The sequence below is a fragment of the Hemiscyllium ocellatum genome, chromosome 39 (assembly GCF_020745735.1).
Source record: "Hemiscyllium ocellatum isolate sHemOce1 chromosome 39, sHemOce1.pat.X.cur, whole genome shotgun sequence".
Taxonomy (NCBI): domain Eukaryota; kingdom Metazoa; phylum Chordata; class Chondrichthyes; order Orectolobiformes; family Hemiscylliidae; genus Hemiscyllium; species Hemiscyllium ocellatum.
Window position 1 is genome coordinate 18274291 of NC_083439.1, and position 24563 is coordinate 18298853.

The 24563-nt window shown below is 40.8% G+C and overlaps 2 protein-coding genes across 5 annotated transcripts in view; both read right to left on the minus strand.

Annotated features, from left to right (window-relative positions):
* Positions 1-9366, minus strand: part of LOC132834147 (guanine nucleotide-binding protein subunit beta-5) — a 76336-nt gene extending 66970 nt beyond the window's left edge. Inside the window, exons 1-3 of one of the 3 annotated variants that reach the window (XM_060852790.1) lie at positions 9241-9366; positions 4766-4877; positions 77-213 (exon numbers count right to left, since the gene is read on the minus strand). In XM_060852790.1, coding sequence (XP_060708773.1) covers positions 77-213; positions 4766-4877; positions 9241-9366 — 375 coding nt within the window. Of the gene's footprint in view, positions 1-76; positions 214-4765; positions 4878-5193; positions 5229-5291; positions 5309-9240 lie in introns of those variants that run through there. The other 2 variants (XM_060852791.1, XM_060852792.1) reach the window with 2 other exon arrangements.
* A 14099-nt stretch (positions 9367-23465) lies between these two features.
* LOC132834367 (unconventional myosin-Vc-like) overlaps positions 23466-24563 on the minus strand; it is a 90881-nt gene continuing 89783 nt past the window's right edge. For both annotated transcript variants that reach the window (XM_060853200.1, XM_060853199.1), the window contains 2 exons: positions 24160-24240; positions 23466-23698 (listed from right to left, as the gene is read on the minus strand). In XM_060853200.1, the coding sequence (XP_060709183.1) occupies positions 23546-23698; positions 24160-24240 (234 nt within the window). In that variant the 3' untranslated portion in view covers positions 23466-23545. The remainder of the gene's footprint in view (positions 23699-24159; positions 24241-24563) is intronic.

Here is a 24563-nt window from a genome sequence, read left to right on the forward strand (position 1 = left end):
TGTGTTTTCTTCTACTGCAGGTTTCTATAGTAATGCAATGACAATAAAATGGTGGGTGGATGCAGATAGGTCTGACCTGGGAGGAACTGACAATTCTTCTCTTGTCTCGGCACCAGTCCATGCACAGCACTTTGTTTCCATGGCCTTTTAGAGTCCGTCTTGTCTTCATCACAAACTGTCCAAGTGCCTCTGTTCGCTCAGCCACCTGGTGAACTGGTAAGGACAGCAGAGAAGGAAACATTTGATAATCTTTAAAAAAACACATTGACTGAGAGATTAGAATCATGCCATTCGAAATGGATACCAGATCTTCGCTTTGGCAAAAATAAACAGCAGAATTTCAACATGGACTGCCCTGGACACTGTCTGGTATTAATTTAATCTTCATTCATTGTACACAGTTTAACCCCTACATAAAAATACACATTATACCTTCCTGCACAGAATCATTTAGGAAGACTTCAATGTGAACCTAACTTAGTAGTGAATTATTCAGACAGCCCCAGGCTAATCTGTAGCAGATGAAGACAGAGTGGTCCTCCCCCGTCAGCACTCTTTACATAAGTGTCAATAACTGAAAGACTGGATGTATATAACGCCCCCCTTCATGTTTATTAAAAAACATGATCCCAATTTCATGGTCTCCAACAGCAAAGCTTAAATGGGGGCAGAATTACAAAGCTGAATACAATGCAATTTCATTCCAAAATTAGTAGATGAAACTGAATAATTTCAACTGGGGATAAGAATTATATTAGCATCCCTGACAACCGAGGAAGTCACTGCTCCACCTGAAAGTAACAGTTACATCTTCAACTCTGCATTATTCCCTACTAGTAATCAGAAGTACCTTGCCATTTAAAAAGATGGTTCCTATACTGATTTGTATCTTCATCATATTAATACTCACTAAGCCTGTGCCAAACAAAAACTGCATATTTAACACTGACCGTTCACATAGGAAGCACAGTAGATCAATTAATATTCCTTCAAATGTACATTGTAACTCCAGCTGAGAAGCAAATGGATTATATACTGTAGAATAAAGCATAAAGGGAAAAGAGCAAATAAAAGAAATGTGAAAACAATATCTGATGTCAGAACAAGTGGGTCATTAAGCAATAGGACTGCTGTAAAAATCCAGCTGGTTCATTTATGTCCCTTAGAGAAGTAAGCTTGCTCTCATTATCCATTCTAGATCTATGTATGACCAGAGGGTCCACTGTCATCTTCTTAGGCTAATTAAGGATCGACAATAAGTAACGGGCTGGTCAGCCTTGCCCACAACTTGAGAATGAGTGACAGAGATCTTCTTATGCGTCCTACAAAGTGAATTAAGAATTTTTAAAAGTCTTATATCACTCTCAAATGCAGTTCAAAGAAATCCAGACACATTTATTGCAAGTTCATAATTCTCAGAATTAGTGCTGTGATGGATATTCTACATTTGAAAGCCATCTCTCCTGAGATTGTATAACCAATGTTATCTATCTGCGCAATAACCTCTGATCAATGCAGCAAGGTCTGCTTTGTCAGTTGTAGTAACCACAGCTTCCTGGTTCCAATTCAGGTAAAACAAAGTGAAAACATTTCAAACAATTCATTACATGCTTTTGATTTTTTTTTCCATTTTACAGTCCAGACTTTCCACTTGTCTCCAACAAACCATTAACCTTTCGCCATCACTGTAAGGCAGAAAGCCCAGAGGCAGATGTGTCCACAGCTCAGATCACAACTTGTCTTTTTTAAATCTTACATTTCTTGAGAAAGTAATTCATTATTTTGTTGCTAGGTCATGCAAACATACCATTAGCAACACAACAGCACAAGGACAAAGATGCCACAGTCTTCACGATCGGGTTAATCCATGGTCCATTATCCATCATAAAATTGGAAAACAGGATGGAATCAATAAAGAGGCCTTGATAAGAGCCAAGATAATGACAACTCCGAAAGGGTAAAGATTTGTTTTAAATGGGTCAGCACGGTCCCAAGGAAAAGAGACCTGAAGCACAACAAAAATTCAAATTTGCAACTTTAGGTTAAATTATATTTCTTGTATTTTCTTCCTTTGATAAAAATATTTGCATTCAAATGCAAAGCATAAATGGTATCCTTCTGCTGATTTTTCTCATCTCACCAATTTTGTCACTTTAGCAACATCAGACACTGAGTGATGAATGAGTCAAAAGACATGGTAAATGGCCCTGATGCTGATTTAGCTGATCTATTATAACTGGTCCTTAAGAATCTCATAGGAGATGCTGCTCTCTGGTAAATTAGCGAGTAATAGATCATTTGTTGATTATTCCTGGATACTGTCAAGCAGACTCCGGTATGAGGAAGGGACAGTGGCTCAGTGGTTAGCACTGCTGCCTCATAGCTCCAGGGACCTGATTTCAATTCCAGCCTCGGGTGACTGTCTGTGTGGAGTGTGCACATTCTTCCAGTGTCTGTGTGTGTTTCCTCTGGGTGCTCCAGTTTCCTCCCACAGTCCAAAGACGGGCAGGTTAGGCGGATTGACCATACTTAAAAATTACCCCATGCTGTGTAAATTAGGTGGGTAAACCATGGTAAAATCCCCATATAGGGTTGGGGTTTAGGTCTGGGTGGGATGCTCTTCAAAGAATCAGTGCAGGCCTGATGGGTCTTTCTGCCCTGTGGGGATTCCATGATCCTAAGGGAGGTGGCCATATCTGGTTGCATAGAATGTATATTGGCCCAGTTATAAAATACATTGAATATGCTCAAGCTCCTTCAAGGTCTCAGAAAACGAATTCTGAGCTGGTAATTCAGATCAGATATTCAAGTGAGTAAATACTTGAGAGCCAGTCATGAAGAAATGGAAAGATTAGATGAGATTTGTTGATCTCAGTACATCAAGGATTTGAGGCAACACAGCAATAGTCCTGCTCAGAAATGGCTACAGGAAAAGACCCGGGGATGAACCTGGTGGGATATATTTGGTGTAGTGCAGGTGTTCTCAATCTTATTGCTCCCAAGACCACCTCTTGAGTTATAGAAATTCGACCAGACTCCTGCAGCATAACCATTTCTTCTCTGTATTAACCAGTGATACTCAAATTAAAATAAAACCAGAGAGGAGAAAAATATACAGATTTAAATTTATCTGTTTTGCTAACAACTTGGTTGCTAACATCCAGTCTTTCCCCTCCCTTGTCTGACATTATCTGTTCTCTCCAAATTCCAACTGACCAGGAAGACCTCACATCATTAGTCTTCAAATGTTCAGATTCCTTTACCTTTAACAAGCATTTTCTCAAAATTCTATTTGTCTCAATATGCTACTGGACACAAATAGAATTCCCAATGGCAGACCAGATTGTACTTCAGCTTGGTGGGTGGAAAGAGGGAAACTACATGCATGAGATGGAACCAAGGAGAAATCAAAGTAGCAAAGAAAACATGGGGATGGAGGACCATTTACCAAACAATTTGGTGCAAGTAATCATTTCACTGGGGAACCATGAGCTGAAGCTTCAAGTCAGGGCAATGATCCTCGGTGCTGTATGTCCAACAAATCAGTATCTTATTTTAATGTCCTATTCCAGCTTTCCATCCTTGCTCTGTGTCCACTCTATGCATGAACCTCCTTCTGATTACTTTATAGACTTCATCCCGTATCCTTTGTGATTTCTGACAGACTCTTCCTTGAGTAAACTCTCATTAAATGGCATCTTGTGATTGACAAAGCACCTTGTAGAATGGTCGATTATCGTATCAGTTTGTTTTTTGTAGACACAATCTAGCTGTTTTTGGCAGACTCTTTAAACCCTTCTATGGATCACCCAGTGACTGACAGCTCCTGTTATACTGGACAGATGCTGGTTTATATAGAGTACCATGGCTAACAACTGGGAGACTTCACTGTGTCTCCAATGTTCTTTGTAACAGGACACTCTCCCATTGCTTTGGCATTCATTTTTCTTTTTAAACCAAAGTTGCATTTAAAAGCAGGTCACATTTCTGCTCTGGTAGCAGACAGGAGAACATCTGTGAGCATGGCACTGTGTGAAAGATTCATTCACACCTGTTCTCCTGAAGTAGGTTGGCTCGCTCCTTTCAACTTTACTAACAATATGTTCTTGATGGGGACTGGTATAAATATTCCAAGCACTGTCCAATTATAAGAAACCCCATTCTTGAAAATCTTTCACATGGATGGCACAGGACATCGCTGGGTAAAAGCAAACATGCTCTGTTTATCCTAGAAATGATTTACTGATTATTTTAAAATCTACACACACACCCTTCACAACCATCTATGCAATGACTGATTATTTTAAAACACAGACGCACACTAAGCAACCACCTACGCAATTATTGATTATTTAAAAATACACACATATACACACACACATCGACACACAGACACTTAGCAATCACCCATCCAATTACTGATGGATTTTAAAATCCACACACAGACTTAGCAAATACCTCTACAAGTACTGCTTATTTTAAAATCCACAACACACTTAGCAACTATCAATACTATTACTGATTATTACAGAATCCCCACCCCACACACACACACACTTAGCAGCACCTACACAGTTAGTGATTATTTTAAAATCCACATTACACACATCTCTCCATGATTAGTGCTGCAGTTTTGGATTATGCACTGGCTCAAGCTAGAGCCATGATAGGGAGGGCTGACAGAACACCCAAGACAGACACCGTCCATGTTCAGTGTGAGAGCAGAATGCCTGGGCCCTGGTGCTGCTGCTGCTACTGTACTCACGCTCCACATCATGAAGCTTCGCTCTCTCCTCTTCCAGTTTCCCCTTCAGCGTCTCTGCTTCCTCCCTTAGCGACGACACGGACTCATTCTCCTGCAGCCCCTCGGTTGCCATCTTTTTTTGACACCAAGAAGGAAACAAAAACAAGATTTATTTCTTTTTTTAAAAAAAAACAAAGGCTAGGTTTTTTCTCTCTGCGTTTAGATGCTGTTTGTTGTCGGAGTGATACCCAAAGCCCAGCTCAAACAGTTAGATGGAGGCTGGCTGACGTCAGTGGGAGGATACATCAGCCTCTCAGCAGCAACATTTCCATTCTGAAATGACCAGGAATGATCAATCAGGCAGCCAAGCCGACCAGACCAGGAGCAGGAGGAGAGCATTCACACCCAGACAGTTTAACCTCCCCTGTGTGGGTGTGCGTGTGACCTACTGGTTAGTTACTGGGACGTGGGAACGCGTCAGTTTCAAAATGTGACACTTCCCAGGCCAACACTGAAAGAATCCAAACGCAGGATACACTGTACGCACCGCGTTCCTGCAGTAACACTCTCCAGCTGAAGGGTGTATTCAATCTGCCCCGTGCACCTCTCTCCACAATTTCTCCAGACCCCTCCACCCAAACACGTGAACTGCGCCACCACACACTGGAGTTAACGGTGTCATTCCCACATTTTTTTTTAAAACGGGGGAGGGGTTGATTTTATTATTTCATTAGTGTCTTCCTGTCGTGGAAGGTTTATATTGTCTCATTTTGCAAAGAGCTGGAAAAATTGCAGTCTATTAATGTGGATGCACGGACACTGGACAAATGTCCTGCTCGTTTTTAAGAGGTGCTAACTCAGACTGGTTTCCACTCAATGTGTTCTAAACCCCCGTCCACCATTAACAGCGCAACACAGAAAACGCTGTTCAGACTGTATATGTGGAGACAGAAACCAGCACCACTAAAAAGTAGGGAACGGTAAGATTCAAAAATTGCCCATCACAATCACTGCTCCCATTTCCTTCAAAACATATTGAGCTTTACTCAGTGTTATCCATAATGTTATAGACCTGAAATGTTAACCTGGTTTCTCACTCCACAGATACTTCCTGACTGTGAAGAATTTTGAGCATTTTCTGTATTTTTTTCCACGTTTCCAACAGATGTAGTGCTAATGCTTGTCTTCACTTGTTTCAGCAATCAACACATCTGATGCTGGACCACCATCTAGATTAGATTAGACTTACAGTGTGGAAACAGGCCCTTCGGCCCAACAAGTCCACACCGACCCACCGAAGCGCAACCCACCCATACCCCTACATTTACCCCTTACCTAACACTACGGGCAATTTAGCTTGGCCAATTCACCTGACCTGCACATCTTTGGACTGTGGGAGGAAACCGGAGCACCCGGAGGAAACCCACGCAGACACGGGGAGAACGTGCAAACTCCACACAGTCAGTCACCTGAGTCGGGAATTGAACCCGGGTCTACAGGTGCTGTGAGGCAGCAGTGCTAACCACTGTGCCACCGTGCCGCCCACAAATCTGTGGCAATCTGTTGACCATTCCTTAAAGTCTCAGAGAATGTGATGTGAGGGTGGTACGGTGGCTCAGTGGGTAGCACTGCTGCCTCACAGCACTCGGGACGCAGGTTCGATTCCAGCCTCGGGCAACTGTCTGTGTGGAATTTGTATGTTCTCCCTTTGTCTGTGAGAGTTTCCTCTGGGTGCTCTGGTTTCCTCCCACAATCCAAAGATCTGTAGATCAGATGAATTGGCCATGCTAAATTGACCATAATGTTAGGTGCATTAGTCAGAGGGAAATGGGTCTGGGTGGGTTACTCTTTGGAGGGTCGGTGTGGACTTGTTGGGCCAAAGGGCCTGTTTCCACACTGTAGGGAATCTAATCTAAACTTAAGTCTGTGTAGTCTACAAACTATACATCCACAGGACAGTTTGAGGGGAGCTTCTGTGAATTTGAACCGCTGACAATTAAAGAATGGCATATTGTTGCAAGGGAAAGAATGAGTTTTATGTTGGAAGGCAATTTATGGTAGAGATTATCATTCAGAAGGTGTTGTCTAAGGAGCCTTGGAGAGTTGTGCTGTGCACCTTGTAGATGGTACACATTCTTGGCATTATGGGAGGCTTAAGGTGGGTTAGTTGAGGTATCAACCGGGGTGGGTTGCTTTGTCCTTAATATTGTGAAAATTCTTGAACATTGTTGGAGCTGCACTCATCCCGGCAAATGAATAATATTCCACCATGGTCCTGACTTGTTCCCAATGATTGAAAATATGAAACCCACCCCTCTGTGTCTCACGCCGTTCAGCTTTGAGTACTGCACCTATCCAGGCTAAATGGAGAGTATTCCATCAGACTCCTGAATTGTGCCTTGTAGCTGGCAGACAGGCTTTGGGGATTCAGGAGGTGAGTTACTTCCCATTGAACCCTCAGCTTCTGAACTGCTCTTTTAGCTACAGTATTTATCAGGCCCATTTATAACCTTCAGGATGCTGATGGTGTGGGGATTCAGGGATAGTAGGGGAACATAGAGTAGTACAGCACAGAAACAGGCCCTTCGACTCACCATGTCTGTGCTGACCATGATGCCATTCTAAACAAATCCCATCTGCCTGCACATGGTCCATATCCCTCTTTTGAGGAAAAAGTGAGGTCGGCAGATGCTGGAGATCAGAGCTGAAAATGTGTTGTTGTTTAAAGCGCAGCAGGTCAGGCAGCATCCAAGGAACAGGAAATTCGACATTTCGGGCATAAGCCCTGATGATTCCTGATGAAGGGCTTATGCCCGAAACGTCGAATTTCCTGTTCCTTGGATGCTGCCTGACCTGCTGCTCTTTAACCAGCAACACATTTTCAGCCCATATCCCTCTATTCCCTGCCTATTCCTGTGTATGTCTAAAGACCTCTTAAACATTATTATTGTATCTGCTTCTACCACCTGCCTTGACAGTGAATTCCAGGCACCTGCCATCTTCTGGTGTAAAAAAACCTGCTTTGCACATCTCCTTTAAACTTTAACTCTCGCACCTTCAACCTTTGCCCCCTTGTATTTGAGATTCCAACCTGGGAAAAAGACCCCGACTATTCGATTCTCTGTGTTATTGAAGGTAATTGACCAGCACTTGTGTGGTGTGAATACTACTTGCTATTTATCAGCTCAAGCCCAAATATTATTCAGGTCTTGCTGTGTGTGAGCTTCATTATTTGGAGAGATACAAATGGAAATTGTACAACAAGCAGCAAAAATCCCTACTTCTAACTATATGATGAAAGAAAATAATTGATGAGGCACCTGCAGATGACTGGAAATTCAACTTTAAAGGAATGAATTACATACTTACATTGCCAATGGTTCTAATATTAACTGGAGAAATGTTTGATTTATGGACATTAAACTCAGAAGAGGTCCTTATTCAATGGTGCCATCAACTATCAAATCCAATTGAATTTTCCTAACCATTCCACTTAGTCTCCAATATTACCTTTCTTCAAGTGCTAATCGAACTCCCTCTTAAGACATGATTACAATGTGAACGAATTTCCATTTTGTACCAAATATTAAATTTGTAAATCTGGCACCATCACCTGACTTGACTAGGAATGAAAGGTCACACCATTAGTTTGAGTTTGGAGTGTAAATTACATGTTGTTTCATTTATCGAATGTTTAGGGATTTGTTGGACTCCCTGGCACTTTACTGGCTAATCTGACATTGATTTCAGCACCTTGAAAGCACTCCCTGTATCTGCAACTAAAAGGATGGCTAAAGGTCTAGTTGGGCAACAGTGAATCAAAGTTCTGTCTGGTTTGAACAAGTTAGTTGTTCCCTCTGAACCAGTGATTCACTCAACTCTAATGGACATTCATGGTAATTTATTTCAAATCTCAATCATTTCATGTGAATAAAGTCTTCTAGGATCATACTCAGACAGAATTGGAAGTCCTGTGTGAAGTGCTTTTACTCTGCACTGATATTGCACAGTGGACTGCCATAATAGAGTGGACTACAATATCTAAAATGTGGTGGACGTAGGGCCAACAGTGACTTTCAGAAGGGAATGGGCTAAAGGCTTGAAATGGAAGTGTTTGCAGACAATGGGGAAAGAGCACTAGAAAGGGAATCATTGAGTAGCTCTGTCAAAGGCCTGGCATAGGCACTGATTGGCATTCTGGCCTGGACAATCCTATAAAAAAGTAAAAGCAGTTTAAATCCTAGATCAGGATCTGTCCAAACACAGAAGCACAGTAAGTGCAGGATTTCTCAGTGGACATTCTTTTCGAGACATTAGTAATCCAGTTTAACTGACCATATGAAGTTGCTTAGGTTTGAGGCCTATAATAATTCCGAGAGATATTAATGCTGACTACATTCATATTCTCTCCGCTAACTTGTTAAAACATATTTGAAGTTTGAATTATGTTTGCTAATTTGATAAATCCCAAAGTCTAGACGACTAATTGGCCATACCATTTCGACACACAGTGAGCAAAAGTTGATCTGCTCTGTGTCGATGTAAAGGTTCCGCAATGGCCCGACTTCCTGGCATTTTTCACACGGCCCGAAGGTCGCAGCAGCAAACGTCTGGTCACACATTTCACAGGAAGCTTAGCCTGGAATTGCAGACAGAAAAAGTAACATGAGGGAAGAAACAACAAATATTCAACAACACATTTGGTCAGTGACAAGAAAGCTATATAGTCTAATGCAATCAGGTAGAAACTCTCTCTCTCACACACACACATACTCAATTATTCACTCTCCACTAATGGACCAAATTACATTTTGTGAATTTAGTTTAATCAAACCTCATACCACCAAAGTAAATAGGATGATATCTTTATTACAAGAAATATAAGCATAGACCAGACCACCTCCTCACACAAGGGACATCTTAAATTTGAAGAGTCGACGAGGGTAGTGCTGGAAAAGCACAGCCAATTAGGCAGCATCTGAGGAGCAGGAGAGTCAACGTTTCGGGCATAGGTCCTTCATCAGGAATATGGGGGGGCTTATGCCCGAAACGTTAACTCTCCTGCTCCTCAGATGCTGCCTGACCTGCTGTACTTTTCCAGCACCACACTCTTTAACTCTGATCTCCAGCATCTGCAGTCCTCACTTTCTTCCTTTTAAATTTGAATGGCTATTACACGAAAGCAAATTCAGAAATGCAACAGGACTTGCTGGAAACACGCAGCGATGGCAAAGGTAGACGTAGAGATAAAGGATGGGATCGTCTGACCCGAGAGGTGCCAGGCTTGGATGCTGGAAAGTGGAATGTTGGTGCAACTGCACACTGCTGCCTTTCCATCTCAGTCAGAATTAACCTCTGCTTAGGAAGACCCTTAGTTGACCTGCCTGTTGCAATGCCAATTAAGAGTGTTTAAATGACCGATTATGGGCCTTGGCTCATCATCACTGGGATCAACTCAGCTTCAGCTGGCCCTGTCACCATGTGATGCTCCTGGTAACTAACACCTGACAGTGGTGGGGGAGGCAGTGACACTGTGGAAACATCACTGGCCTTGTAATCCAGAGCCCTGGGCAATGCTTTGCGGACATGGGTTTGAATCCCACCACGGCAGGTGGTGACATTTGAATTCAGTAAAAATCTGGAGGGGCTAGCCCAATGGGAACCGCAAAACCATGTTCGATGGTTGTAAAAACCTGATGTGGTCACCGATGTTCTTCTTGAACCCTTAGCCATTCTGGCCTACATGTGACTCCAGACTCACAACAATTGGGTTAGCTCATAATAGTTCTTCAGGCAATTATGAATGGGCAATAAATGCTGACCTCCTGCAATGCTCACATCCCATAAATAGATAAAACATATATGCTTGTCTCCTTGCAAGAGAGGGTTCTACTGACCAAAGGCAATCAGTGTCTGACTGAGGGAATAGAGGGGATGGTGTTGCCAGCTAGAATCAAACCCCTCCCTTTGCTTCTATTCCATTTCCCCCTTTTCAAGTAAGGCCAAACCTGAGCAAACCACCTACACATCACTTCCCATTGTCCCATATTCCATTATGTTGGGTCTTCCTGCTGCAACAGTCTAGGCCCTTCTATAATGTAGCTCTCAATGCCAGGTTCATGATTCTGCATGAAAGCCCACTGGTGGCCTTGCCATTGTCTGGTTGACATGCAATTTACAGGCCAGTATCTGGAGATAATGCAACTGTACTTAATTGTATTTTATCATTTATATAACTGATTTGGATGTGAACATTGGAGAAATAGTTCGTAAGTTTGCGGATGACTCCAATAGTAGACAATAAGGAGCTTATCTCAGATTACCAAAGAACCTTTATAAATGAACCAATAGCTGAGAAGTAGCAGATGGAGTTTAATTTAGATAAATGTGAAGTGTCGCATTTTAGTAAGGCAAACCAGGGCGGGACCTGTGGAGAATTGGAGTGAAGGGTCATAGTTCCTCGAAGTGGAGTCACAGGTAGACAGGATAGTGAAGATGATGTCTGGTACACTTGCCTTTACTGGTCAGTACATTGAGTGTAATAGCTGGGAGGACATGTTGTGGCTGTACAGGACATTGGTTAGTCCACTTTTGGAATATCATTTTCAGTTCTGGTCTACCTACTGTAGGAACCATGTTGTTAAACTTGAAAAGGTACAGAAAAGATTTACATGGATGTTGCCAGGGTTGGAGGGTTTGAGCTATAGGGAGATGCTGAATAGGCTAGTGCTGTTGTCCCTGGAATGTCAGATGTTGACGGGTGGCCTTACAGTGATTTATGAAATCATGAGGGGTATGGATGGTTGAATAGCCAAGGTCTTTTTCCCAAAGTAGAGAAGTCCCACAACTAGAGGGCACAGATTAAAGGTGAGAGAGGAAAGATTTAAAAGGAATCTAAGGGGCAACTTTTTCATGCAGAGGGTGATGTGTATATGGAATGAACTGCCAGAGAAAGTGATGGTTGAAACAATGACAACATTTAAGAGACATTTTGATTGGTATATGAATAGGAAGGGTTTAAAGGGAAATGGACTAAATGCTGGTAAATTGGACTATTTTAATTTAAGATATCTGGTTGGTATGGATGAGTTGAACAGAAGGGTCTGTTTCTGTGTTGCACATCTCTATGACTCTATTGGCTGGTTTGCTGTAGTCATGTGACCACTACTTCAATGTAGGTTGCTTCTGTGTGTAGGCTGTGGCAGCCATTAGACACATATCCCTTGAAATGAGTCAGGGATGGTGTACCTGCAGATGTGTGGATTGAAACACCTGTAAGAAAGCCAGCTTCTAAAACAAAGAGCATGGAAGATTTTGTTCAAAAACACAGTCTGAAACTTTGAAGTACGGTGCGAGTCACACTTCTCATGCTGTCAAAATGAAAGGAGATATGAGACAGAATTGGAACCTTTTTGCACTCTCAGTGACAAAGCAATGAAATAGCTACAGAATTAATGTCAAACTCTGAGCAAATAGGGTTTTCTATCAGAGCTGAAGAAAGAATGCAACAAATTGCATTGTAGTCTCGATCTCACCGAGGAGAAGAAAAGCATACAAGAGGTATGTAGGCTTTGAAGCTCATATAGCAAATTGGGACCTGTATAGAGCTTGATCGCACACAATGAATATGAACAAGCAGATTTGTCAACATAATCACAGATATATTTGCACATCTAGTGAACTTGCACCTTTACTGGGGAATGTTGATCCCATATGGTAGTGTGTGGTAGCTATTGTTCCTGATCCATTTCTGTTGTTGAGGAACAGTGGAACTGTAGGACTGAATGTAGTTCTGTACTCTGCAGGCAGCAGCTCAGGGAGAAGTGATCTCACCACCTCTACAGAGTACAGAAACAATATTCAGTTCTGGAGTTCCACTGTTCCCAACAACAGAAATGGATCAGGAACAAGAGTCATCACACACTACCACATGGAATCAACATTCTCCAGTGAAGGAACATCATCTTAAGAATGATCAGACAAAAGAACAGTCATTGACAATGCCCAAACACACAATTATGAGACCTGCCCAATTTAATGACTATGTATGCAACATGTGTAGAAACTGATAGCCATAGAACTGACGAGAGTTAATACACAATGTTCCATTCATGAATGATAACTTTCGTTATTAAATATGCATGCTGGATAACTTGGGTAATTTATAACTGCAAATGATAGTACACACATTTGTTTTTATCAAAAAGGGGATGTTTGGAGAAATTCCCTTGTATTTAGTGTACCAACTGGTTTTGTGACCTTTACATCTGCAGTAAACACCTTTTGGCATCTGTTAAAACCACATCACTTAAAAGAGGAAGGAGCAGCAACGATCTCTCGCTGACTCTCTCTATTTGGCTGACAGGTGATTCACAGCCCCAACAAGATTCCACCCAATGACCTCTCAGCGGAACCCGTTCTCTATTAATTTCTCTCTCCACAAATGTTGTTTGACTTCCTGAGAATTTTCAGTAATTCCTGATAGTTTAGAAATGCAATTTTATCACATGTAAAGCATCACAAAAGTCTGAAATAAAGGAAAAAATAACCCAGATATTGGAAATCTGAAATATAAACAGAAGTAATGGAGATATTCGGTAGATCTGACAGCATCTGTCAAGTGTAAACGGAGTTAATGTTTTAAGTCGAATATAATCTTGAAAGAAGAGTCATATCCAAAGCAACATGCTAACTCTGTTTCTCTCTCTCTCCAAACAGTGTCAGAGTCATACAGCACAGAAACAGACCCCTTCAGTTCAACCAATCCATGCTGAACATAATGCCAAACTCAACTAATCTCATCCGCCTGGCCCATATTCTGCCGAATCTTTCCTAATCACGTATCCATTCAAATGTCTTATAAACATTGTAACTGTACCCACATCCGCCACTTCCTCAGGAAGTTCATTCCACACACGAATCATCCACTGTGTAAAAAATTTGCCTCTAATGTTATTTTTTAAATCTCTCTCCTCTCATCTTAAAAATGTGTCCCCTAGTCTTGAAATTCCCCATCCTGGGGAAAAGACAACTACCATCAACTCTATCTATACCTCTCACTATTTTATAACCTTCAATCAGGTCACCTCTCAACCTCAAACACTCCAGTGAAAAAAGTCCCAGCCTATCCAGTCTTTCTTAATAGATCCAGGTAGTTGACTATTGCAAGCACTTTCTATTTTGTTCAGCACCAAAATCTGTACTCAATTTACTCAGATAAAAGAAAATGTAAAATATCCACAAGGTTTAACCAATTTGAACTGTAATTCAGATCACATGAAGAATTCCTCACTGCAGGTCATTACCTCACCTTTTAATTCTGAAAATCCACTAATTCCAAACATATGCTGGAATGGGAACATCTGAAACATTTATTTGCATGTAAAATGCCAACATTTGAACATTGAGATTCAATTCAGACATACCTGAACGTTATAGGAAGAATGCAGTTGGGATGCTGAAGTCAGGCTCTGAGAGACTGAGGATTTGAGAAGCTAATCCAGCCTCAATGGCCAAGTGATAATCTTCTTAAAGGGTTACAGGTCATTTTGAATATTTTTACTGACACCTTTAGACAGAACATTTTTATATTTGCTGCAACTTTGCACTTTATTGCAGGAAATGTAGAGAATTTAACAGAAAAATAAATTGAATATTTTGTGGGTCTCTGGAATGATTAACCATTCAGGTGATTTAGGAGTCAATTGGTGTCTTAAATGGATCAGCAAGTTGATCACATGATTTAGTTTCCAAATACTCAACGCAGCATTTGAAAGCTGTCAATCATCCTTAAAGTTCCTTTAAAGTTTCGAATCCATGAAATAAAATTTTTCAAAAGGTATATATTTTCATTGAATCTACAAGTTTGGATATATCAGTTACCAGGAATGGTTTGAACAATCCTTATGATTGGAAACTGGGTGGAATATTTACATTTTTAAAAATTTCATTCTTGGGATATAGGTATTGCTGACTCAACTAGCATTTATTACCCATCCCTAACTGCTCAGAGGACATTTAAGAATCAACCACACTAATGAGAGTCTGAAGTCACATGTAGGCCAGACCAGGCTAAGATGGCAGATTTCTTTTGCTGAAGGACATTAGTGAACCTAGTGTGTATTTACAACAATTGGTAATGGTTGTATGTTGCCATTAGGCTTGCTGTTTAAGCCATATATTTATTTAACTCAAGTTTCACGATTTGCCATGGTGGGTATTGGAACGCAAGCCCCCGGAACACTAGACAGAGTGACTGGATGACTAGACCAATGTCATTACACCATACCACTGTCTCCCTTGATAATAGTCAAAAAGTGTGGTGCTGGAAAAGCACAGCCAGTCAGGCAGCATCTGAGGAGGAGGAGAGTCAACGTTTTGAGCATAAGCTCTTCATCAGGATTGTGGGGGTGCCTAAGGGGGCTGAGAGATAAATGGGAGGGGGGTTGTTGGGGTTGGGGGAAAGGTAGCTAGGAGTGCGATAGGTTGTTGAAGGTGCGGGGTGATGGTGATAGTTCAGAGAGGAGAGTGCAGTGGATAAGTGGGAAGGAAGATGGACAGGTTGGACAGTTCAAGAACGAGATGCCGAGTTGGAGGGTTGGATCTGGGATAAGGTGGGAAAGGGGAGATAAGGAAACTGGTGAAGTCAACAATGATCCGGTGTGGTTGACGGTCCCAAGATGGAAGTTGATGCGTTCTTCCTCCAGGCGTCAGGTGGCTTGGATTTGGCAATGGAGGAGGCCTAGGAATTGCATGTCTTTGGGGAGTGAGAGGGGAAGTTGAAATGGTCAGCCACAGGATCCTCTTGAACTGTCCTACCTGTCCATCTTCCTTCCCACCTGTCTGCTCCACCCTCCTCCACAGACAGCAGAGTGGCTAGCAACGAGGTCTGTACCTGGGTATTGGTTCAAGCAAGTCTGAAAGAAACCTAATATTGAAGCAGACGGCAGATGTCCAATAGTAATTGAGACCTCGGGGAAAAGGCAATCCATCTATTAGGGTGGAACCAAAATATTTGACTGTTTTGTTCTGGGAGAATAGTTTTACCGCTGATGACACAGCATGAACATTTGAAAGCTCCCTGCCTAATCTCCTACACCAGCTTTTGAAAGCTCAGAGAGTAGAAAGGTGAATTAGAAGTATTACTACCTGTACCTGAGTGAACTAAAGAGGTGACCCTGATCTAGAAGAGTAATCAAGGAATCCATATGAAATAATATACAAACCTTTTAAGTAATCTGGCCAGCTTTGTTAATTTCTTTGATTTATCTCAACTTACTGATCCCAGATCCACTGCCCTTTGAACTCAGTTCCAAACATGTATTGCCCTTTGTTTGTAGAAGACCTTCCTAACATCTCCCCAGAACAGTGTAACTCTCATTCTCAGACTATGTTCCCTAGTTCTAGAATCCTGAATCTGTGGAAATAGTTTATCTTTATCTACTGTGTTTTTTCCTGTTAATATCTTGAAGACATTGATAAGATCACCTTTAATCTTTTAAATTCCAGAGAAATCAAACCTAATTAATATAATTCCACACCCCCCCACCAACTCACAATCCCCGAAGTCCAGATATAATTCTTGTAAACCTATGTCCCCCCAAGGCCAATATATCCTTCTGAAGCTGTGGTGCCCAGATCTACTGAACCTCTCTTAAGAAAGTCCCTCCAAACCTGATATCAACAGAGTGAACTCTCTCTAGAGAGCCTCCAATGCTAGTATATTTTAGTGGCCCAATATTTTCAGGAATATGACTACTGATTCCTGAATAAATTGTCCAAAACATTATGTCGTAGTCACAACCATAGGGCAGGTTTTCTATGACTTTGAAGTGGACATCCTGGGCAATAATTACCGACTTTAGGAAACCAATCACATTTATTGCTCAAGCCAACAATTGATCATTAAATTAAAATTGTAAATAATATCCATTGAGAAAAGAATTAACTCACCTGATAACAATCCCATGCTATTCCAGTAAAGGTAAGTACAATTTACCGATCTAATTTTTTAATAGGCTGAATGAAAAGATAAAGCCAGTCAGTGTAGGAGGGGAAGAGAGATGTGCAGCCAGATCAGTAGAGTTTAGAAATGTGCAGTGAAGTCTCACACAGAAACAAAACATTTGTTTTCTTTTATTTTCCTTTTTATGTTCCTTTTACAACACAAGTGTAAACTGTCCTCCAATACAAGAAGTACCTAATTTTAGTATCAAAGTAATGTCTCACTCGTCTGGTGTTTAGTAATGTTCAGTGACATTTGTTCCTTTCTTCACAAAGGGGTCAATCACCAATGGGCTGATCTTAGGTCAATTGCTTTGGCTTTAGTTATGTTATTGTTTGACTAATTCTACCAAATGTTTAAATGGTGTAGTTCTGGCTAATGTAGGTCTCCATTGCTGAGATGGTAACCCTGATAATAAAAATGAAATTAATAATCTAAAGGTAGGTCCTCGGGATTCAAGTATTAACAGGTGTGATTATTTCATTTGGCAGTTTGTTCCATTAGGGAAGAAAGGCTGTTGATACGCCATCTTAGAAAAGGAAGGTCTTTGTAATTTATCTGGATGGTTCCCTTGTGGTTTTGCATTGCCAGAAGGCATGAGGTATTTGTTTCTGTCAATTTCTATTCTATACAACATAGAACCTGGGTTAGTCTATTTTCCCTTTTTTGCTGTAGTGATTCCAATTCGAAATCCTCTGATCAAGGAAGTGACACTGGTGTATTTTCCACTTGAATTATGCAGCACATGTTTTGATTGTATCAAGCTTATCAAATCATAGGATCATACAGTACAGAAAAGGCCCTTCTGCCAATTGAGTACACACCACTAAAAAAATACACTACTACATGGGCGGCATGGTGGCTCAGTGGTTTGCAGTGCAGCCTCCCAGGATCCCAGGTTCGATTCCAGCCTTGGATGACTGTCTGTGTGGAGTTTGCACGTTCTCCCTGTGTCTGCGTGGGTTTCCTCTGGGTGCTCCGGTTTCCTCCCACAGTCCAAAAATGTGCAGGTCAGGTGAATTGGCCATGCTAAATTGCCCGTAGTGTTAGGTGCATTATTCAGAGGGAAATGGGTCTGGGTGGGTTACTCTTTGGAGGGTCAGTGTGGACTTGTTGAGGAATCTAATCTACCTCCACTAGGATCGCTTTAACAAACTAGGCCAGTAATCTTGAATGTTTTGGCATTTCAAGTGCTCATCCACGTACTTTGTAACGGTAGTGAGGTTACCTGCTCCAGTTACCCTCCCAGGCAACAAATTCCAGATCCCACCCCCCACCCCCCAACCTCTGGTGAAAAAATATTTCCTTAAATCTCCTCTGAACGCCTGCCTTTAACTTAAAAAGTATGCCCCCCTGTTCTGACCCTTGAACTGAGGGAAACAGCAACTTTTTATTCATCCTGCCCATGCCCATCATAATCTTATACACCTCAAATCAGGCCCCTCTCAATATTCTGTGCTCCAAATAAAAACAAACCTGAGCTTATCCAGCCTCTGTCCATAGCTGAGTTGCTCCTGGTGAATCTCCTCTGCACTCCCTCCAGTGTAATCACATTCTTCCTATTGTGTGGTGAACAGACATACACACAGTACTCCAGCTGTGGCCTCAGTTTTGACCAGCTCCAATGTAACCTTCCTGCTTTACAATATCATCGACTGATGAAGACAAGCATCCCATATATCTACTTAACTACCCTAATAACCGATACAGCCACTTTCAGAGATTTGTGGACGCACAACCCATGATCATTCTTAGCTTCTTAGAGTTGTGGGTAAATCATCCCAAGTTACCTTTAACTTGGCTATTTATTAAGAGATCTCACAATCAAGTACTGAAACAATGATTCAAACTTTGTTGCATGTAGCAACCAAATATAAGCCCCCTCAAGTAAACAAGTACCTGTATGAGTTATTACCTGATTAATGGTGAAATCTGACCAGAGCTTCAACCAATAGTAACCTGTCTCTGGAAGTCTCCAGGGTTCAGTTCTTCTGCAACGATGTTCTTCAAAGTTCTGCTGCTGAGTTGTTCTGGTGTTCAATTCTGACAGATTTTCCTCCATCGGTCTCAAGGTGATTTTTTTTTAAAAAGTACTTTCATCCAAATTATTGCAAGACTGCAGCTGCCTCTCTTATCAAATGTAATCTCTTTGTTTCTTGTTGACTATCTGCAAGATAGCTTTCAAATCATAGCTTTCCCATGATTAACTCCTTAAGTTCGTCTGCAGGGCATTCAGTTATGCTTATGGCATGAAGCATTCAGTTCATCAAGTAGGGGTCAAAGCAGTATTGTGTATGGAGCCTCCACTCCCATATGTAGCTAGTTGCTTTCAATTCCTATTTAAGTCTGTCCTAATCTTTACTAGTTTTTGTGTGTAACAATTTACCTTTTATTGATTCATTCAGTCCATGTACAGTTATTAAAATTCTGAAGCCTGTGATATCACCTTAGTGTCCTGACAATCTTTGAGTGCTTATTTATCTCTTTGCCAATAAGGATCCATACAAATTGTGTACTCAATAAATAAATGTTTCATAAGCCATGACATTGATCCAACCATTAACTTTTTCTGTAATATTTCACCTCTACAACAATCTTTTTCTTAAGAGTATTTCTTACCATTGGATCCAGTTCGGCATTTTGATACCGTGTCACGTTGTGCTTTCATGGAACAAACATAGGTCACCGTCACCTGGCAACGAAAAAGCCCAGGTGCAGAACGTGCAACATTACAAGTTGGGCAATATCTGAGAAACTGGAAGAACATTTCAGAAGTGGAGATGTTTAACAACACTTAGGGAACTAATGGAAATTGAAAGAAAATGGTGAGTGTGAACAATAGAAAATTATAAAATTACAGCTTCAAAAGGCTTGATTCTTTCAAATACAAAAAACAGACATCACTGATTTGACAAGAGAACTTTAGTGTATACAACAGACCAGTAAAGCTGACATTTCTTATCTGCAAGATTAGATTAGATTAGATTACTTACAGTGTGAAAACAGGCCCTTCGGCCCAACAAGTCCACACCGACCACTGAAGCGCAACCCACCCATTCCGCTACATCTAACACTATGGGCAATTTAGCATGGCCAATTCACCTGACTCGCACATCTTTGGACTGTGGGAGGAAACCGGAGCACCCGGAGGAAACCCACGCAGACACGGGGAGAACGTGCAAACTCCACACAGTCAGTCACCTGAGGCGGGAACCGAACCCGGGTCTCTGGCGCTGTGAGGCAGCAGTGCTAACCACTGTGCCACCGTGCCGCCCTACTGTATTTAAATCACAAGCAGTTCCATAGAGAGGGATGGACAGTGTAGCAATGGTAACAAGAGATGAAGATTCTCAACTTATTTTTCTCATGGACAGGTGGATAAACGCAGCTTTAAAATAATCTAGTCTTTGAAATGAAATAGGAATTGAGGTGGGTAAATACCTGTATACTTGACTGTAATACTGGAAGCTGAACAAATCCACAAGATAAACAGAATTTAATGGATCTATTTCCAGAAGAAACATTATGTATGAATGGGAGATACTGCCATCTAGTGCACTCAATAGTGTATACATTACAATTTGACAAGAAGTTTATTTATAATTGTTTAGAAGTAGTAGGACAACAACACTATCTGCAGAGTTGAATGCGGATGTGAGTAATGAGTAAAAGTGGAAGTACTGAATGATCTTTTTCCTTCAAAGTTCTTGGAATGTTAACAGTTTGTTCAGAACTGTTTCAAAGTAGATATTCATGTTCTTTAAGTAGCACATGCAGCTATGGTTATCTAATTTGGCAGCAAGACTTCCTTCCTGCACTGCAACTTAGTCAATGCAGTTATGACAATCTTCCTGTTTGGTATTTCTAATGAACTGAACCGAATTCTTTCAGGAATACTGAACAAAGGAAGTCTTCAATAGTTACAAAGTCACTGTACCTAACAATCTTAACCTGTGGTGCATAATTTTTAGATATCCACCAAAACTGTTATTTTCCATAAGTAAAATGCATTAGAATCCCTACAGTTTGGAAGTAGGCCATTTGGCCTATCAAGTCCACACCGACCCTCCGAAGAGCAGACCGTCCAGACCCACCCACCTGCATTACTCATGGCCAATCCACCTGACCTGCACATAGTCATAGAGATGTACAGCACGGAAACAGACCCTTCGGTCCAGCCCGTCCTGCCGACCAGATATCCCAACCCAATCTAGTCCCACCTACCAGCACCTGGCCCATATCCCTCCAAACCCTTCCTATTCACATACCCATCCAAATGCCTCTTAAATGTTGCAATTGTACCAACCTCCACACTTCCTCTGGCAGCTCATTCCATACACATACCACCCTCTGCATGAAAAAGTTGCCCCTTAGGTCTCTTTTAATCTTTCCCCTCTCACCATCTTTGGATTAGGGGAGGAAAGCAGAGCATCAAGAGGAAACCCACACACACACACACACACACAGGAGAATGTGCAAACTCCACACAGTCTGTGGGTGGAATCAAACCCTGGATCCTGGTGCTATGAGGCAGCAGTGCTAACCACTAAGCCACTGTGCCGCCTATAGTTTATGAGGACTACATTTATACTTGTGTTACTCAGAAGAATCATGTTTTGAGTTAAACAATAGAAAAATGAATTTTAAGAATTTTAATTTGTTAGGTTCATATCAGAAAATATAACTGGATGTGATAAAGAACTTGAATTTATATAGCAGCTTCCATGAAACATCCCAAATTATGTCACCAGTACAATGGTCAAAAATCATTAAACCACTCAAGAGTTAAATATTGTAAATAAGAAGAAAATAAATGACCAGATAATTTGTTCTAGTGGTATTGATTGATGGATAAATGTCAGCCAAGACATGATGAGATTTTCCGACTCTTATTCAAGTGATGTCAGCGGATCTTTTATAATCACCCGAGAGACAGAATCTTGATTCAACATTTCACCACAATGTGGGCCACAAAGCTACAGGGAATTGACCTCCTAGATTGTGTGAAGTCTCTGGAGTACCTGCCAATCAAAATGGAGAGTGTTCCCACTGAACTCAGGCTAACTTAAAGTAATAAAATTTATTGCAGCTATGAAGTTTTATCGAGAGGTCTATAAGTGAAACACTAAGAACGAAGTAAATTGACAGGAGTTTCCCTTATGCCACTCTCGTTGAATACGAAGATAAGCCAAACATGATGAAAGCTCAAGTAACCAGCTCTTCAAGTCTACAGAACAGAGCTGTTAAAAGTTCTGAACCAGTGTGTTGCTCTGAAACATGATTAAAGGGGAAACATCAGCACCTTTACCGTGTTAGGCAATGTATTGGTGAGAAGGACCAGCCGACCCATTGGAGTGAACGCATCATTGAACATTGTTCTTGGATTGCTGTATGTAATTAATTCCTCAAATAGAAGCATAACTTTTAACAGCATTATTGTATACGTACAACAGCAGGCTTTCTCACTAAAATCCTCATCACAATAAAATGTTGCATTTTAAAGCAATACACTATTCATGCTATAATTTGATTTTTAAAAAAATCAAGAATATAGTTCATACGTTTTTGGTCGCTGTAATGGTTCTGGTGAGCTACAAATCCCTCTCATTGCATGGGTATTACAACAAGTTCAGGTTAGTCATAGATGATAAACTCCATTTCCTCATGGTGACAATTAAAGCTGGTGTGTTTTGAGGCAGGTGAAAACAGTGATTTCATTCTAGTACAGTTAAAGCATTTTGAAATAATTCTTGTTGCCCATTGGGAAAATCTTCTAAACCCTTACAGACTGATGTGCCAGGTAATCATGAATTGTTTCAGATTAGGAGAGTAAACTGGCAGAACTGGCATATTGCAATTGAAATCCTTGCCTTCCTATTAGCCAACAGGGAAATAGCACAGATTTACAACAAGGGAATAACTGCAGTGCAGACACATCCATTTCTGTTGGATAATGTTGAATTGAAGGTGGTCTTCTCAATGTGGAAGAGTAGACCAGATGGAACATAGTTAAAAAGGAGGCAATTGTCTTGCTGCGCTGTTAGTGGTCTAAAAGAAATTGTCTTTCCCCATGCAGGCAATAGGCAAAAATGATTTTTAAATTTATAAAATGCAATACATTGATCTTTCGAGATTAAAATTTATTTTCTAATTTTACAAATATGCAGTGAAATCTCACACAGAAATGAAACACTTGTTTTCTTTTATTGTCCTTTTTATTGAACATCATAAGTGTATAATGTTAAAATATATTCTGTACAGAAGAATTAAAGTTTGATAAATAGGAAAAGCATAGAAACAACCTTTTTTTCCCCCTTAGTTCTAAACATGCATCACTTTTCTCTGTATAGTTAAAAAGCTAATTTCTTCAGAATCTGTACACCCAAACATTTTTAAAAATCTACTGGTATAAATTGTTGGGAGAATAATCTCTTATAAACACTATGAAAAACATCACTTGTTTCACCTTTATACAAAATATTAGGCAACATGAGTCTGCAACCGTTTGTGAAATCCTTGCAGAGTTTGAAAAATTATTGAATACTGTCCTTGTAAGAGCAGCCAGTCAAAACGTAGCATGTTTTGAACTTTAGTAAAACTAGACTGCATTTATTTTTGTTAAATACACAATATAAAAATGTAGTTAAAACTCAAATAACTCATTAAGTTTGGCATGAGAAAGAAAAATAAATACCCAAATCTCCAAAATCCAGGTCATCCAGGTCTTTAATATTAATTGTAAAACAATTCTCATCTTTGAAGTTTACCAATCGGATATTTGACACAGTAGCATTCTTTTAGATCCGAGTAAGGAAATTTAATTTGAAGCTACTGGGAATCTGGATGGTCTCCAATGCTTGTGGAGATGGACTAAATGGAAAAGTCACTTGAAAATGATATTTGGCATCAATTATCAATGTTGATCCATCTCCACGACTGTTCAGTTGTGACTAAGAAAATAAAAACAGCAAATTTTTGTTTTAGATTACTTACAGTGTGGAAGCAGGCCCTTCGGCCCAACAAGTCCATACCAACCCTCTGAAGTGCAACCCACCCAGACTCATTCCCCTACATTTACCCCTTCACCTAACGCTAGCATGGCCAATTCACCTGACCTGCACATCTTTGCATTGTGGGAAGAAACTGGAGCATCGGAGGAAACCCACGCAGACACAGGGAGAATGTGCAAACTCCAAACAGACAGTTGCCTGAGGCAGGAATTGAACCCGGGTCTCTGGCGCTGTGAGGCAGTAGTGCTAACCACTGTGCCACCGTGCCGCCCGCCCGCTTGTAACTTTTCTCTCAATCTCTCTCTCTCTCCCCAAACCCCTGCTTGAGTATGGGCTGTCCAATAGTTGCTTGTGTGCAGATTATGGAATTAGTTTTAATGTCAAAGATTATTTTTGCTCACCTGAACTTTGCGCACAAAGGATGGTGCCACACGTTTCTCAAAATCATCAATTGGCGTGTAGGAGTTCAAAATCTTGACAATCTGTTAAAATAAAGTGGGAAAAAATCTACATAATGGAAATACTCCATTGGCCATGAGGATATTAGTCATTAACATTAATCATTCCTACTGATAGCCAGCGAATTTATTGAATTAAACCTGTTAAGACAAAATCATAGTTATGTGTTTCTATCCTTATATTTTGTGTAGTGGTGAAAATAGTACAGCATAAATTCATTCATTTGCATTTCATGAGAAAACTCATAAGAAATTGTTATATCTGAAGGCCTGATAAACCAAAACATGCTACACATGTTGGAATGCAGACAATCAAACCAGAAACCTAAATAAACCAAATGAGGGTA